Source organism: Giraffa tippelskirchi, chromosome 5, assembly GCF_054371585.1.
Source record: "Giraffa tippelskirchi isolate mGirTip1 chromosome 5, T2T-mGirTip1v1.2.pri, whole genome shotgun sequence".
Lineage (NCBI taxonomy): Eukaryota > Metazoa > Chordata > Mammalia > Artiodactyla > Giraffidae > Giraffa > Giraffa tippelskirchi.
In genome coordinates this window covers 15,399,072-15,416,402 of record NC_137279.1, presented here as the reverse complement: position 1 = coordinate 15,416,402, position 17,331 = coordinate 15,399,072, and the positions used below count along the sequence as shown (strand labels likewise).

The 17,331-nt window shown below is 42.5% G+C and overlaps 1 protein-coding gene across 4 annotated transcripts in view; it reads right to left on the bottom strand.

Annotated features, from left to right (window-relative positions):
- COLGALT2 (collagen beta(1-O)galactosyltransferase 2) overlaps window positions 1-17,331 on the bottom strand; it is a 113,994-nt gene that overhangs the window by 13,985 nt on the left and 82,678 nt on the right. For all 4 annotated transcript variants that reach the window (XR_014054420.1, XM_081492416.1, XM_081492417.1 and 1 more), the window contains 3 exons: window positions 13,938-14,057; window positions 4,805-4,881; window positions 1,259-1,365 (listed from right to left, as the gene is read on the bottom strand). Coding sequence is in view for 3 of the 4 variants with exons in the window: in XM_081492416.1 (XP_081348542.1) it covers window positions 1,259-1,365; window positions 4,805-4,881; window positions 13,938-14,057 (304 nt within the window). In the remaining variant the exon portion in view is untranslated. The remainder of the gene's footprint in view (window positions 1-1,258; window positions 1,366-4,804; window positions 4,882-13,937; window positions 14,058-17,331) is intronic.

The following is a 17,331-nucleotide window of genomic DNA, read 5'->3' as shown; positions in this document are numbered from 1 at the left end:
GCCCTCTTAACCATCCCCTGGGGACTGTGACATGGGTGTCTAGGCCACACTTTGAGAAACACTGATGAGATTCTCTAAAAGAGTCATAAAAACTTCCCCAAGAGCTTCTAGCCATACTCCTTAGAGTCATTCACATTCCAAATTCACATATAACATGGAATAGGAGTTTTGCAAATATTCCAGGTGGTTCAGATGGTAAAGAATTTGCCTGCATTTTGGGAGAGCAGGGTTCACTCTCTGGGTATGGAAGATAACCTGGAAAACGGAATGGCTACCCACTCCAGGATTCTTGCCTGGAGAATTCCATGGACAGAGGAGCCTGGTGGGCTACAGTCCATGGGGTCACAGAGAGTAAGACACGACTGAGTGACTAACATACTCCTTGAAATAATAGAATGTCAAAGGGCAAAGCAAAGCAAAACAAAATAACAACATCAATAACAAAAACTCTTGAAGGAATCCAACCAGGTACTGTATGTAAGTTTCCTGCCATGTTCCTGGAAAAAGTGATCAGCCCAGGCAGACTGTGGCAAGCACCTCGTGCAATAGGACACACAGACTGTTATGCATTTTTTCCACTTATTTTCTTCAGGTCAAGTCACACAAGGTAAGATGCTTTGCTCTAAATCAGGCTCTGAATGCAACTCTGAACGCATTCCTTCCAAGGCACTGCTGCTGCTGCTAAGTCGCTTCAGTCGTGTCCGACTCTGTGTGACCCCATAGATGGCAGCCCACCAGGCTCCCCCGTCCCTGGGATTCTCCAGGCAAGAACACCAGAGTGGGTTGCCATTTCCTTCTCCAATGCATTAAAGTGAAAAGTGAAAGTGAAGTCGCTCAGTCGTGTCTGACTTGTAGCGACCCCACGGACTGCAGCCCACCAGGCTCCTCCATCCATGGGATCTTCCAGGCAAGAGTACTGGAGTGGGGTGCCATTGCCTTCTCCACTACAGGGCTGGAAACCACCATGACCATTGCAAGAACCCCCAGAGACAGTGGAAAATCATGCCCAGGGCAAGCCTTCAGCATAGTGAAGACCAGAGAGCACAGGATGATGAGTGGATTTCTGCTCTACTCAGTGAAATTAACATATATAAGCTGCTATGAGTCATCAAGTTTTCCCAAAATAGGCTGCACTGTGAAAACATGTCTATCTCGCAATGACTGCAGATTCCGCCCACTGGGACTAAACCTCAGTTGGAGAGGGTGCATCTCCATTCCAGCCACAGCTGCAAGAGTTTGAGGAGAAAACTCAACTCACTTTCCATCCACAGCTTCCACAATCTTGACCTCAATCTCCTGTTCATACAGGGTGCGTAACATCCGGTCTCGCCTGTCCTTTCTGCGCTTGAGGTTTATCATGAAAATCTAATACAAGAAGAAAAAAGGAAAAGAAATACAGATTACTCAGTTTTTATTTTAGGCTGTTGAAAAGCAAAGGAAGTATAAGGAACAAAGCTTTAGTTAGAATAAGGAGTAGAAAAGTTAGGGGAAATGGTGAAGATTTATTTGTATTTCATATCAGGTCAAAAAGCTATTCTTCAGGAGGCCAAAGGTGAATTAAACCCAAAACATATGAGACCAAGGGGAAGGAAGAAGTTTGGCAAGTGGCTAGATTTATCAAGACCTAAGTCTGCTAAGTGTTTGTGTTGGTCCAATTCCTATACCTCAGTTTCCTCATCTGTAAAATGGAAGTAATACTGGTCCTATCACCAGGGTACAAAATATTAGCTATTCTTGTAATTCATATCCTCTGTAGAAAAATTTAAAGTCATTCCAAGAGTAAGAAAAATCTAGTCTTAACAAATTCCTTTTATTACCAAGAGTTCCAAATTTAATTATTAAGGTCTTAATTTTCATAGCTTCTTTACCAGATCTCTTCAACTCTCTTAGACTTTTTCTGAAACAAGTAAAGAAAAAGGACTCTGCTCTTGGGGGTAGCCCTTTAGGGAAAGTCATAATTTCCACATTACATGGATATGAGGGAAGTCTTATAGAGAAGACATGTACTGGTCCATGAAGTCCCCAAAATGTGCATTCAGACTGTCCCCCATGAAGGCTGGGTCTTCCTGCAGCTCCTCACCGTAGCCCCGAAATTCCTGATGACTGCACTAAACACACACCTATCATGAGGCTGCTACTGAGAGTTACACAGATAAGGAGGCTGGTCTGATTATTCCCAGATTTAAGGAGCCACAGAAGAACCCAAAGCCTCATGAAAGTTGTTACAGGTAACGAAGGGCTTAATAAGGTCCTTTTCTACAAGCAGTAATAAACTCACTTTGTACGTTAAACTAGTCCTCAAGAGAGGGAGACTTCAGTTGTCAGCAAGAAATACTGAATAGCATGAGAAAGGAGAAGCCTGCAGGAATAAGCTGGACAACACTGGCTTCATCCTAACCACCCATCTAGATGACTTTGAGGAAGACATTAATGTTACAGGGTCCAGTTCCCTTGTTTGTAAAAAGAGGAAGTTGAGCCATCTCATCTTTCAAGGCCAATACAGATTAAATTGTCTATAATATATGATTTATGATAAAGTTTGCATTATGTCTAGAATAAAGAAGAAATCATGTCTTCTAAGCAGGCTGGAGTTTTGACTTTACTGAGGGTTAAGCCATGGTTCACACAATCATTCTGGATGTAGTATCAAGATGGTATATGTTTTACCAGATCAAAAGCTGAATTAAGTAAAATTTCAACTCTTTCTTATAAAATATTCTCACTTCCATCCACTTATACAGCTCTAGGAAAAGAATGGATGGGGAAGCAAGATATCTTCTTTGAAAAAAATCATCTGAATCAGAATGAAGTGGATTAGGTATATACCATGATTTTATTACCTCCACTGTTTACCTAAGTGGGCAATTCTTTTTTAAAAAACAATTTCTGCGGTAACTCTATTTGCCCTGTTACTTGGGATTTTATAACTTAACGAGTTGTGTTCATTTACATGTCATTTTCTTCCTGTTTAGAATCCTACTGTGATGGGAACACGTTCCATCTCCTGATTTTAAGGCTATGGGAAGGAACGGGCATTTCCTCATGTGTACACACGGAGCTACCTGAGGTCACGCCAGGAGAGCAAAACAAAACGAAAAACTAACAGAAATACAACAAAACGTCCCCTCAGACCCAAGACCTCTAGTCTGGGAAGACTTCGGTAAATAATAATCCCATCCGGGGTCCTGCCAGGACAAGTGCAATAAAAACTGCAGCCATGAAGGGCAAACACAGACGGCTTGCTCATACTTAGTGAACAGTAAACAGACAAAAGCCACCCAGCCAAACGCAGCCCAGACACCCCAACAAGGTCACAGAGTACAGGGAAGGTTGAAAAAGCCCTGAAATCCCTTTTTCTGCTATCCTATCTCTGTTCTAAACAGAGATGACTACCAGGGCTCAGGAGAGAAGAGTCCCCATGTCTGTGTCTCCATAGAGTTGGCCTTTTTCAGAAGGCTTCTAGAAGTGACCCAGTCCTTCCAAATGGAAGACCAGAGCGAGAAGATCCTGCTTTTGTCCCATGGTATTTGCTCTGATTTGATCCTCATTGGAATGTGTTTATAAAGGGTAAACATGAATATACGTAAAGACCCTTGGGTTCTTTTACCTGGAGACCTGAGAGTTAGTGAGAGCTGCAGAAAAGGAGAGCTGTAAGTAATATGTGGAAGCCAGTTCAGCATCTGGGGTGGGCCAACCTTTCTGAAGCCCTGACTGTTTATAAAACTATCTACACTTTAATTCTTCTCTACTTTAGACTAATTCATCTCTATTACACTTAAAATCATCTAATCTCATCTTGCCCTCTTTAGAAATAGCATAATAGCTGCTAACTCTTTTCCACTTAATATTCATGAAATACTCCTTTCCATTTCTGAAATCTGCCAACAAATAAATTTTATAAAATAACCCCCAACTTCCAGTTCCAGCAGGAATTTAAGATGGCTGTACTTTAGAGACCCATATGACATAGTACAGAGAGATAAACAAGGCATTTTTTTTCAATGAATCAGTGGCAATGAGCATAGGGCACAAAGCTTGGCTTATAACATATCACAGATTCATGGAAAAGTTCCATCATAGTTTGTGCATTCCAAAGGCACTGTCCCCGCCTGTAGATCATCAGGTTCCTGAACATGGATCAGTTATGTGACATGAGGAACCCATGAAATATTCAGTGATTTTGGAGTCACAGTTCTGGTTCTGTTGAGCATATCACTAAGACAGGCATCTCATTACATTTCTGCTCAATCGTTATACAATTAAAATGTAATAATAAATATAGCCCTTGGAGCATTATTATGAAGTTCTTGCCTGCTACAAAAACAAATTTTAGAATAGCTTTCTTTTTTCTCTTTTCCTTTGTCCTCTAAACCCTGCCCTCCAATTTTTCCCATGGAAGAACAGCAAAGAGAAAACAAAGCAAAGAATGTTCTAGAATGGTTTCCACTTACTCAGAATAAAGTTAAAGTCCTCTAATACCTAAAACATATATCTTCTTTACCTTACCCTTGAATCTTGATAAAACATGGCAATATCTGCTCTTAGAAAATATTACTTTCGTGCCTAATTAGTAACATCTTTCTGACTCAATGATTAATTCACTTTTACCATGATGCTCCTTTTTTAAGATAAGTGAATAAAAACTGAGAACCTTTTCCAAGACATTGGTTTCTTTTCAGCAGCCAAGTTGATCTGGCTGACTCTCAGACATGTGCCCAGGCTTGTTGTTCTGATACAAACATGTAAGCATGATGTACACAGGCGCACACATACAGGTGCACACAAACACAGACACCTTGCCTACCTCGTCAAATCCCATCTTGTCTGGATATTTAGGGACAACTGAGACAAACTGGGAAGGTTCCATTGGAGGACCATCAACTGGAAGACACAAGAAACATGCAGAGTGCTTTGTTAGTGAGAGTTTCAGAGAACAGCACCCCATTCACAGCCTGACCTCTAGAAACACAATCTGCATAGTCAGGGTAGGGAATAACTGCTCAGTAGTTTTCCAGAATTAAGTGGCTACACAAGAACCCCAAAGGTCACCGTGCTGGTTTTGAGAGCACTTATTTTTATGCAGATTGCAGCATTTGCTCCATTTCCCTTAAGATCTGTTTTTAAGAATATTTGGAGGGTAGTTTTTAAAATTTTTATTGGGGTATAGCCAATTAACAATGCTGTGATAGTTTCAGGTGGACAGCAAAGAAACTCAGCCATACATATACATGTATCCATTCTTCCCCAAAATCCCCTCCCATATAGGCTGCCATATAACATTGAGCAGAGTACCATGTGCCTTACAGTAGGTCCTTGTTGGTTATCCATTTTAAATATAGCAGTGCGTACGTGTCCATTCCAAACTTGGAAGGACATTCAGGGTAATGATTGAGGGTGAAGGCTCTTGAAGTCAGATGATCTGGGTCTAAACTTTGGTCTGTGAAGGTCTGGAGCAGATAGATGACCTCTCTAAGTTTGTTTCTTTCTTTGCGTGTAAAATCAGGATAATAAAAGTACATATCTTGGAGTGTTATAAAATTTGAATGAGACCTACATGCAAAGAACTAACCACAGTAAAACAACACAGTAAATGCTCAATAACTCCCTGTTACTACTCATAGTGGCCCATGATGAAACAACTCAGAAATAGGCTAAACTTTTTCTAAAGAATGCTTTTTTTCCTATACATTTAAAATTGTAAAACTCTGGGACTACTTTTTTTTCTTCTTCCATCCAGGCAGGTTTAGCTATAGGTACTCAAAAGACCCTTTATTTTAACATGAACAGGCTCCTCTGTCTATGGAATTCTCCAGACAAGAATATTAGAGTGGGTTGCCATTTCCTTCTCCAGGGGATATTCCCAACCCAGGGATCGAACTCACATCTTCTACATTGCAGACGGATTCTTTACCATCTGAGCCACCAGGGAAGCCCCTGACTAACACACACCTCCAAGGCTCAGGCCACATCCCAGAACTTGGTACAGGGCTTACAAGGAAGTTTCCAGATGCGAGGGGTGTCACATCTCAAGTGATAAAAGTTTTCTTTATCGCATACTTCAAAAAAGCTTTATTTAGAAAAACTTATATATATGTTTTAAAGGTTAGAAATAATATTGATTAAAGAGCCCAAGAAGATCTTGAAGATTTTTGGTATGCACAAAGTCAAAGTACTCACTTGGTTTTCCTTGAAGATGTAATACAAGGAAAATGCTATATGAGAGCGGGTAAATGGGTTGTTTGAGGAACTATTGTTGATGGCCATTGCTACTGTCCATCAATATCCATTGCCCTCTATTTCAGGTATATGAAAGAGGCTTTTTCACGTTGAGGTTAGTCATGGCCATGTGAGCTGCTGCTATTCATATCTACAAACTCTCCTCCCATGCTCCCTACTCAGCCCCACCACACTGATCTTAGTAGCCAATATTGATATGGAGAAGGCAAAAATTTGAAGCAGCCTAGAATGAGGTGCCAACACATGGAAATGAGATTTTGGCATTCTCTATGAGATATCCCAGCATAACTTCAGCTGTCCTGATGGAGATACTGTCCAAAGAGTATTTTTTGTTTAACTCACCCTTTATTGAGATATTAAAGAGAAACCACAACATCCAGTTTCTCTTATGATCAAGTCATGTGAAACTGTAGAAACTAGTGAAACAGATTTCCTAAGCCAAACACAAGAGTTGATCTTATTATTTCAAACCTGATCCTTACCATCACATTTCTATGAGTACACAGTGAGTGTGTTTCTGTTTCCATTAGCAGCCCAGAATATTTTGGTTCTTCCTGCTCCACCCAGCTCCATTAATTTCTTTTAAAATCAACAAATGTTGATTGCAGGGTCACCATGTACAGGGTTAGGTTTTACGAGCAAAAAATCTTAACATACCAACTCCTTCCCGTTCATGTTGTTTGAGGAGCTGTCTAGCCCTCCCTCCCTGGGCCTTAGACTTGAGAGGAGGGTATATTTTGGTCTCCCTGTTGGTCTCTATTGGTCTCCATTTGGGTTGCCTGGCTTTAATGTTCCAGCTGAAGAGTCTGCTTTTAGCCACTTTGCTTCCATCAAACATGGGTAGTCATTGTGTGCACAGGACAAGTATCCCCCCAAAAGCCACAAGTGGCTGGTCCTGAAAGCCACCATTGAGCAGAAATATGAGACACAGGCCTGGGTTTTGTAGCTGAAGGTAGAGTTAAGCCATAGGGAAAAACAGGAGATGACATTAATTAGACCTAAATGGTGACTATGTGGGGAGAAGGGATGTCTCTTTGCTGTCATCAGACATCCCAGCTTCTCTTCTGGGTCATTTCTGACTCCATCAACCATAGTTAATTCAGTCCCTCATGAATCCCTCCCTATACACGTCCTCAGTATACTACCACCAGTTGGGATGTGCCTCATTGGTGCCTGAATTGTTTCAAGATTTAGGAATAACAATAATAGCTATTGGTATAGCGATCTTATTACCCACTGCACTCTGGGCTACACTCTTGATATATGTATTCACATTTATTTAATCTTCACAACATGTTCCACAAGCTAGGTCTCTATTTTTACAGATAGGCAAACAAAGGCTTAAATAATATGCCTAAGGTCACAGAGCTGATAGAGCTGGTATTTGAACCTAGGTCTGACTCCTGCACATGAACCCTTAACTCCCACTCTACCCTGCCCCCAAAGCTAGACCTTGGTAGCCACTGGCTTCAAGTTGTCCTTGGGCAACTGGGCTGAGTTCACAGAAGCTCAGTGAGGTAAGTCCTTGCTCCTCGGTGGCCACCATGTGTTGCTCTTTTACTCCATCCAAAGAACAGGGTACCGGCCCAATCACGTCCAGAAAAGAATTTGCAAGATTGTGCTTGGACTGAATCCTAACACTTCTTCATAGTTTCTCCTGGACTTCTTCCATGGCTGCAGCCACCACCCTAGCTCAGGTCCTCACTCACACATCTGGGCTGTTTTAACATCTTTTAAACATTTGTATGCTCTTTGTCTTGCTCATTACAACTCAATATGCACACTGTGGCCAAAACAATCTTCTTCCTTAGGCACTTCTCTGTTCTTGACCATACAGTCAGGCCTGGCATTTAGGTGCTTTACAATTTGTTAAGGATTTCCCTGTAGCTCAAACGGCAAAGAACCTGCCTGCAATGAAGGAGACCAGGGTTCAATCCCTGGGTCGGGAAGATCTTCTGGGGAAGGGAGTGGCAATCCACTCCAGTATTCTTGCCTGGAGAATTCCATGGACAGGGAAGCCTGGTGGGCTCCAGTCCATGGGGTCACAAAGAGTTGGACATGACTGAAGCAACTAACACACACAAGTGATTTCGTAGTCACCAGGTCATTTTACCTTCACTTTTATTGGGGGGCAGGGTGTGCTGTTTGGGGCTTCCCAATGGTGCTAGTGGTAAAGAACCCGCCTGCCAATGCAGGAGATGTAAGAGACTCAGGTTTGATCCCAGGGTTGGAAAGATCCTCTGGAGGAGGGCATGGCAACCTACTCCAGTATTCTTGCCTGGAGAATCCCATGGACAGAGGAGCCTGGTGGGTTTCAGTCCACAGGGTCGCAAAGGGTCAGACACAACTGAGCAACTGAGCATCCACACTTGTACTCTTTGTCTTTATAGATGTAAAAACTGAGACCAGGACTCCCAGACAGAATCTTGCCCGAGTTCAAATAGTGAGTGACTGGCAGAGCTGGAAATCAGTTTTTAGATCTTTTGACTTCAGATCCAATATTTTTAATAACCTTTACATGACATTCTGTTGCCTCAAAATGTCATTACTGAGAAGAGGCACCTAAGACAGCCCGTTGCCTCATGCTGATTTGTACAACCCATCTCCTAATGCCTTACAATCCATTTTCTACTACCACCTTGACAAGATCCAGCCTCCGGTCATACGTCCCTCAATTTTCTATCCAACTCCTACTGTACTAAATGAGCAAATATATGACAGTGATGGTCACAGTGCTTTTAGAAGTGTTAGCTGTTGTTTTATACACTATCTCCACCCAATCCGAACTCTTCTACTCTGATCTCTAGAAACTCCAGTCTGAAATTCATAAACTCCCTGATATCTTCAGTCCCTTCACTTTTTCTGAATGTCTCTTTGCCTTTTTGTTTAGACCAAGACTTGGCTTTCCTTTGAGGTCACTGCCTCCCTTTCAGCTGTTGGTGTGAAAGTTGATTTTCCTCACGTCCTCCAGCTCACTCCAACCTGTTTCTCTTTCATTCTTCAAAACCCCAGCTTCTCTGAAGCCTGTTGCAGGGCTCTGTACCTCCTATTCATGCTCCCTCAGCCGCCAGCTCACAGTCTCACCAACCCACCACCACTCTTAGAAACAGCACCCACATGGTGATCCAACAACAAATAATCCAGCACCAACAGTCATTCTTCCGCTGACCTGCTGCATTGTTTGCATCCATCACACCCTTCTTGTTCTCACTCCCATTAGTACCCAACCTGGATTTCATGGTCTACAGCTCTAACCATCCCTTGGAAGGACCTTTCATTCTCTTCCACTGATCTTGCTTGGTAAAACTCCAATCCTGGTTAAACCCAACTGTCTTCTTCCCACCAAGAACACTGAGAGAGAAATTCACACTATTGGGTTGACTAAGTGACTTCAAAATTACAACCACAGATGTCAAATTGGCGTTCGATACTGCCAAATGATGCAATTATGCTTCCACAGTAAACTCACTTTCCCACTCTCTGAGAGGTCTATTTTATGCCTTGTCCTCTCTCCTGAAATTTTCAACATCTCTCTTGAGCTGATGACCGGATCACATATGTCACGGAGAAAATGTTTAAAGCCCAGTTAGATCCACCTTTCCCTTCTACGTCAAGTCTACAAACCCAGCTGCATCTCTGCCTACATACCCTGGCTTCCCGTCTGCTACAGCATCCCTGTTCTATCTAGAACTTGTTTTCTCAAGGGCCTTAAAATATCTTCTTTTCTACATCATTAAATTCTCCCGGTTTTGGACTTTTCTCATTAGCATACAAACACGTTAAAATCTGATCTGAAAAAAAAAAACAAACTTAAAAGACAAAACACAATTAAATAAAACAGCCTCTCCCTTGATTTTTCACTCTCTTACAGACACTACCCTATTTCTCCATCTCCTATGCCAACAAGAGTCCACTTTCTCATCTCCCCATGGCTCTATCTTCAGCCCACTCCAGTGACTTTTGTTCTCATCATTGCCCTGAAGTAGTTCTTATCAAGATCATCACAGATCTCTGTCTTGAGAGAACCAGTGATCAGTTCCCTATCCTCCTTTTACTTGACTTCTCAACAGCAGCTGGTTCCTTCTTGAAACACTTCTCAATTTCTTCTTCCAGCTTTCTGGCTGTTTGTCTCCTCCAGGGATCTATCCTCCACCCTGTCCTCTTCTTTTTCTATGCTCTCCAGCCAAGCAAGTTCACACTGTTCCAGGGCTTCAAGTATCTTTTTAATGCTGATGACTCTCAAGTGTCTGTTTCCAACTGGAGTCTCTTCCCTGAAGTCTAGACTCACATATTCAAATGTCTCCTAATCTCTCCATTCAGATGTCTAATATATATCTTAAGCTTACATGGCCACAACTTCCCTTCCAAGTCTTTCCCCATAAAGCCTCTCCGATTAGGCCAAACTCCTGGAGTCATCTTCGATTCCTTTCTTTCCTTCATGGGCTGCATCCAGGTCTCTGTAAGTCCTGTTGGCTCTACCCTCAAAATATATCCCAAATCCACCTGCTTGTCATCACCTCCCGGCTACAGTTTGCATTCCAACCACCATCATTTCTCACCAGGAGAGATGTACTGGTCCCTTTACATGCCAGTATCCACACCACAGCATGAATGATTTATCTAAATACATAAAACACATCATGTCACTCTCCCTCTCCTATCCACATGGAATCCTATTACTCTTAGAATAAAATCTGAATCTCTTACTGTGGCCACAAGGCTCTGCATGGTCTAAAGAGGGTGGAGGACAGATTCCAGGGACCAGAGCAAGGGGATGGTTTAGGGATGGTTCAAGAGCATTGTGCACTTTATTTCTATTACTACTATGTCAGCTCTACTTCAGATCATCGGGCATCAGATCCTGGAGGCTGGGGACTCCTGCTGTGGCGGAAAAGAAGAGAGGGCTCTGGCCAGCCTCTCTGAGCTGACATTAACTTGGAGTCAAGACTGATAGTGATGCAATGGGGCTGATCACCAAGCATTGAAAGGAGTCCTAACAACAGGAACATTCTCTGTCTCATGGAGTTGATGTCTGTTCTTTCATGTGCTCCTCTCAACCCTGCAAAGTCTGTGTTCTTATCCTCACTCCACAGACAAAGAAATTAAAACTCAGAAGTTATTCTCCCTGCCTGCATGACAGAGCCTGAGTTCAAGTCTGTGAGTCTAGCTTCAGGTTCAGTGTTCTTGGTGACACAGGTTTTATTCATTTGCTCATTGTTTCATTGTCTGGTCATACATTCAGTAGACATTTGTCTGTTACCAATTATATATCAAGGACTGTGCTAGGTGTTTGAGACAGAAGGCAATAAGAAACTACCCTTGGCCTCTGGGTCTAGAACACAGGGAAGAGGCAGGCATACTATGCATTAAAGAAATTCACAAAAGAAACTCCTAAGGGCTGGTTCTAGAAATACTATCCCAGTGAACCAACTGATGATTCAAATCTCATTCCCCCTACGAATACTGGTTTCCCCCGTCACATACACACATTATCTCTATTATTCTCTGTACTTAAAGAAAATAGTAGTGAGCTCTTCTTTCTTTTTGCAAACTCAGGGATATTGAGACCAGGAAAGACCAAATGGCTTGCAAATGATCATGTGCATCAGCAGCAAAGGCTGTAATGTGGAGGTGCTTTGATCCCCATCCCAAGTATAGTCTGTGGTCATGTTTTGCTCATTACCACCAATATGACTCTGCTATACTGGGCTGACTGATGTTTTGCAAACACAGTCCTGTGTTAATACAGTAGGATATCTTGCTATTTAAAGGGATCTTCTGATGAATCTTTATAATTATTATTATCCTTACCTTCTGGTCCTAACTATGTTTCTTAAAAGAAACATTTCTGTTCTTCTCTGTGTCCTTGATTTTTAATTACTTCTCAAACACTTTAAATTCTGAGCCAGCCTTTTCTGAAACCATTCTTTTTACGGAAATTAGCTGAAAAAACTCACTGGACTCTTTTTCAGTCCTTATCTCACTTGAACTTCCTTCTATATCTCATGCTCCTGTTTTCTTAAAATTCTATATCACATTATCTGGTTGATGAATCCCAACTTAACATCTTTTGACTTGATAGAACTTAAGTGTCAGATTCATCTCTCCATCTATCCACTGGGCAGTTCATTCATTTATTCAACAAAGATTTGCTGGGTACCTCCTAGGCAGCAAGGGATGGGTTATGTCTTGAGACTAACATGAAACAATGAATTTATTGCCTGGGGGTGAGGAACAGGAAACAGATATTCACAGGCCACTCAAGGTTTTAAAATGAACTCATGGTTTTTCTTTGTAAATGTCTTCTTAAATCTACATGTGTTTAACATTCCTACAGTCATTCCAGACACTCAAGTCAGAACTCAGAAGTTTCCCTTGGTCCCTCTTCTCCTTATCCACAAACCTTTGGCTAAGTCCTTTCAAGTCTATGTCATAAGGTTCATCTTCACTCCCACTGCTCCTGCCCTAGCTCAGATCCTCACCACCTTCTGCCTAGTTTACCATGTAATATCCAAAATGGTCTCTTCACTCTGACCCGAAGCCAGCATCCAGTGCCCTAGGCTGCAGCTATACGTCTCTTACCAAGAGAGTGACCTTTCTAAACCCAGATTTTAACCTGACATTTCACTGCTAAAATCTCTTCAAAAGCTCCATTCCCTTCAGGAAAAGTCCAGACACCTTCTTATACATTAGAAGTCTTTCTAACTGAGCTCCTGCTCACCTTTCAGCCCTGCTTTCCACTGTGCCTCCCCAGTCACACCCACTGCCCACGTACCCACCTCCTACATGCTAGTGATGAATAACAGTTTCCCAGCTACTGAGTGAAGATTCAATGCAAATGTTCCCTCCTCTGCATAGCCATTTCCAAGATTCTCCCCCAGGCAGAGTATATTTGTTACTTTCTCTTTTAAACACCACTGCACATTTTACATAATAATTAGTGTAGCCCCTGATTATCAAGTATTTACCAGTTCTGACATCATGCCAGACCCAGAGGCAATATGATACAGTGTTTAAGAACCTGAGTTTTGGAGATAACAATATTGGTTCAAATCCCTATCTGTCATTTATTTAGCAGAATGATCTAGAGTAAGAAACTTACATGCTCTACACCTCAATTTCTTCATCTTTAATAGGAGGATAATAAAACCCCTTTCATATTATAAGGATATTATAAGGATTAATGAGACAAAGTACAAAAAATGTTTAGCATGATATCTGCTACATCATAAGCTATTATTAAGTTGAAGTTGTAATTACTGTTTTTGTTAGTATACTTTTTATATATATCATGGGGAACTGGCCCCCAAACCCTAGATGTTTTATCTTCATTTCACAACTAAGGAGGTTAGATTACTTGCCTAAACTCATATACTTAGAAAGCAGCAAAATCAGAGTTTAAATCCATACCACAAAACACCATTATAGCCATCATAACATGGTATGAAATGGATTTACGGTGTACCCAGCTCTCCACCTGGATGGGAAGCTCCCGGGGGCAAAGCTCCCTGGGGGCAAAGACACACTTCCATATTTGTATTTCACATAAGGAGAAGTTTGAAATGAATGGACAAATGAACAGCTATGTTTCAGCCAAGGCAGACTATGAGAGTCTAATCCTGGGAGAGCAGAGGAGCGGCTGATATGGACATGGGGGCAACAGAACACCAGCTGCTACCACCAGCCCCTGGGTCACTCACTCATTGCTTCTATCTGCACATGGATGAGGTTCTCGACGTCCTCCTCCAGGGTCTGATGGGGCTTCAGGGGGATGGGCAGGTAGCCGTAGTGCTCTCTGTTGCAGAGGTACATCTGGATGCCTGAGGACACAGAGAGGGACAAAAGTGGCCAATCAGAAAACACACGTGTGGGGCTTCCCTGGTGGCTCAGGGGAAAAGAATCCACCTGCCAGTGCAGGAGACACAGGTTCGATCCCTGGGTGGGGAAGATCCTACATGCCACGGAACAACTAAGTCTGCCCCACAAATACCGGGCCCATGCTCTAGAGCCTGGGAGCTGCAAGTGCTGAAGCCCGTGTGCCCTAGAGCCTGTGCTCCGCAACAAGAGAAGCCACCACAATGAGAAGCCTGCACGCTGCAAAGAAGGGTAGACCCTGCTCGCCACAATTAGAGGAAAGCCTGAACAGCAATGAAGATTCAGCACAGACAAAAATACACAAATAAATAAAATTAAAAAAAAAGAAAACACACTTCTTCATTCTATAATGACCATTAAGGCAAAAGAGACCAGACTGTTTGGCACTGAAATTGAACAAGTAGTTGTTTCGGGCAGGGTATGTAGACCTCAAAAATGCTCCTTTATTAAGAAAGTATCACACAGTATTGGAGGCAAAATAAAAAACCTGGGCCACTCTTCAGCTCAGAGGAAATTGGTTTTTTCTCTCTGAAGAGAAAGCATCCTCGTGGCCTGGAAAGAACACTAAAGGCACAAAGGGATCAAAAAGGAGGCAAGGAATTCCTGTTCCAGAGAACAGAATGGAACACTGTAATCCATCTACAGGAAATAAAGAGAAGACAAGGAATAAAAGCCACATTTGATATGAAAGCAAACAGGAAAATCCCGTAAGGCCGACAGATTATTAAAGCTAACTCTAGGCATATGCAGAACAAAAAATAAAAAACAAAGGAAACTTAAAATTTTCCATGAGTCTCCATGGTTTGATTTCTCCTCTTAGCCCACATGGACTTGGAGTTGACCAACAGACATGAAACTTCTATAAAAGAGTCAGAAAGGGACAAAAGGAAGCCTGCATTTCAAGTCCTGTTAAGAGCCTGTAGTATGACAATACCAGAGTCACGGCACAGCCCTCTTGTTTTCAACACCCGTCTTCGCTGCCCCAGCTGGCTAACTCCAAGAGTTACACAGAATCTTGGTTCAACCACGGAGCTGGGGATATTGGAATCAAAAGGGCCTCAGAGAGATACAGCAACTGACAGTCCTGACAAATGAAAAGATTGCTTAAGTAAATAGATGAGCCTGCCAAGCTCTGGTCCATGTGTCCAAGCTTCTGATTTGTTAATTTCTATAATCACCTATGCTTTCCAGACAGAGAATTACCTGCATAGAGGCTTCTCTGTTTTGTGCAGATGACATTTCCTCCAGTCAGCTACATCACCTGTCAAATCAGGTGAGGCCGTCTTATATCATTAGCAGGGAAGAACAAAAAAAAGAAAAGAGTCTTTCTTCTCCCCATTACTGAACCTGGTTCCCATCAAGGCTGGTCCAGTAAGCACTGTCACTTCTCTTGCCTTCACCAGGAGAACTCACTAGTGCTACTGTTTGCTGACATGAATGCTTCTGAGAAACTTCAAACTCAAATGGACCCACTTGCAAAGTTGTGATGAACTCAGGAAACAGGAGGGAAATGATTTAATGTTTAGGTTGCCTCTCGACCCTAATTAGGGAAATAATTTTACCATTCACCTTTTCAAAGCTTTGGTTATAAAGGAGAGATGGGACCTAGCCAAGCTATCCATCAAGTGTGAGGAGACAAGACAGGCATTTTCGGACACGCATAGATATTTACTTGCCATCACACTTCCTCAGACAGTGGCTGGATGATGTGGAAGAAGGAGAAGAAAGAGGAGTAGGGGGAGGAGGGAGGAGGAGGATTATAAAAAAAAGAGAAGAAGAAGACGCAGGACATAGTGAACAGGAGAATCAATAAGAGAAGAGGAGAGAGTTGCAGGTCCACGACTGTGGCTCCTTTCAGATTGGGGAACATCAGGGCGCTTCAGGAGAATCTTCACACACACGCACAAAGAACGTCTGCTGAAATCTGACCACTCTGAGAGGAGTTCAAGATGATTAAGGATTAGTTTTGGTTTGTATTAGCAATAATAAAACTAAGCAAATAAAAAAGGCAATTGTTAAGTCAGATATGAAAGGAAAACTACCCACAGTCTATAAATGGAATGTGGTTCCCATGGTTATAAGGAACAGAAACACTGACCGTCGCTCTATCAGTACCACATAGCTATCAAGAGAACGGGGCCAGACTTCCCTGGTGGTCCAGTGGTTGAGAGTCCGCCTGCCAATGCGGGGGACATGAATTCAATCCCTAATCCAGGAAGATCTCACATGCCACGGGGCAACTAATACCATGCGCCATAACTACTGAGCCCACACCCTAGAGCCCAGACTCCACAACAAGAGAAGCCAAGGCAATGAGAAGTCTGCACACAGCAGCTAGAGGGTAGTCCCCAGCTCGCTGCAACTAGAGAAAGCCCGTGTGCAACAATAAAGACCCAGCACAGCCAAAAATAAAATAAATTGTAACAATACAAAAAGAAGAATGAGAAGAATGCGTTTGCATGGAGGGGGCAGAGGAAGGGGACAGAACTAACTCCTCCTCAGTAGTAGAGTCAATTTGCAGGCATGCCCAGTTGTGTCTGGCTCTTTGTGACCCAATGGACCCGCCACGCTCCTCTGTCTATGGAATTTTCTAGGCAAGAATACTGGAGTGAGTTTCCATTTCCTATTCCAAGGGATCTTCCTATTCCACGGGTCCCATGGATTGAACCCGTGTCTCCTGCGTCTCTTGCATTGGCAGGCAACTGTTTTTTTTACCACTGTGCAACCTGGGAAGCCCAGTAGAGTCAACAGGTACAGCCTAAAGCAAAAACAGAAATTCGAGAAGTAGCATTATGGGAGCTCCCTGGTGGTCCAGTGGTTAGGACACTGGGGTCTCACTGCTGAGGGCCTGGGTTCAATCCTTGGTCAGGGCAACTAAGATTCCACGAGCTGCGCGGCAGAGCCGAAAAACCCAGAAGCTTCATTATAAGCGTGCTATTTAGAAACCTGGATGTGACTCTTACATTTGTACCACCATCTGAAAGAGTGAGAAGTGTTGGTCTTCTAAAAGGGGAAAATGGCACAGGGTGGGGCCTGCTAATTTTATAATAAACCAAGGGGGACTACTTGAGCTTGATGTGACTATGAGCCTGGATAGTTGGATAAGAATATAAAAACTACATAATGACATAAAATCTATAAAAGAATCTGGTATTCTCAGTGAAAGCTACTTCTGGGGCAAACAATTTTCTTTCTAAAAAAGAATGGTGAAGAATACTA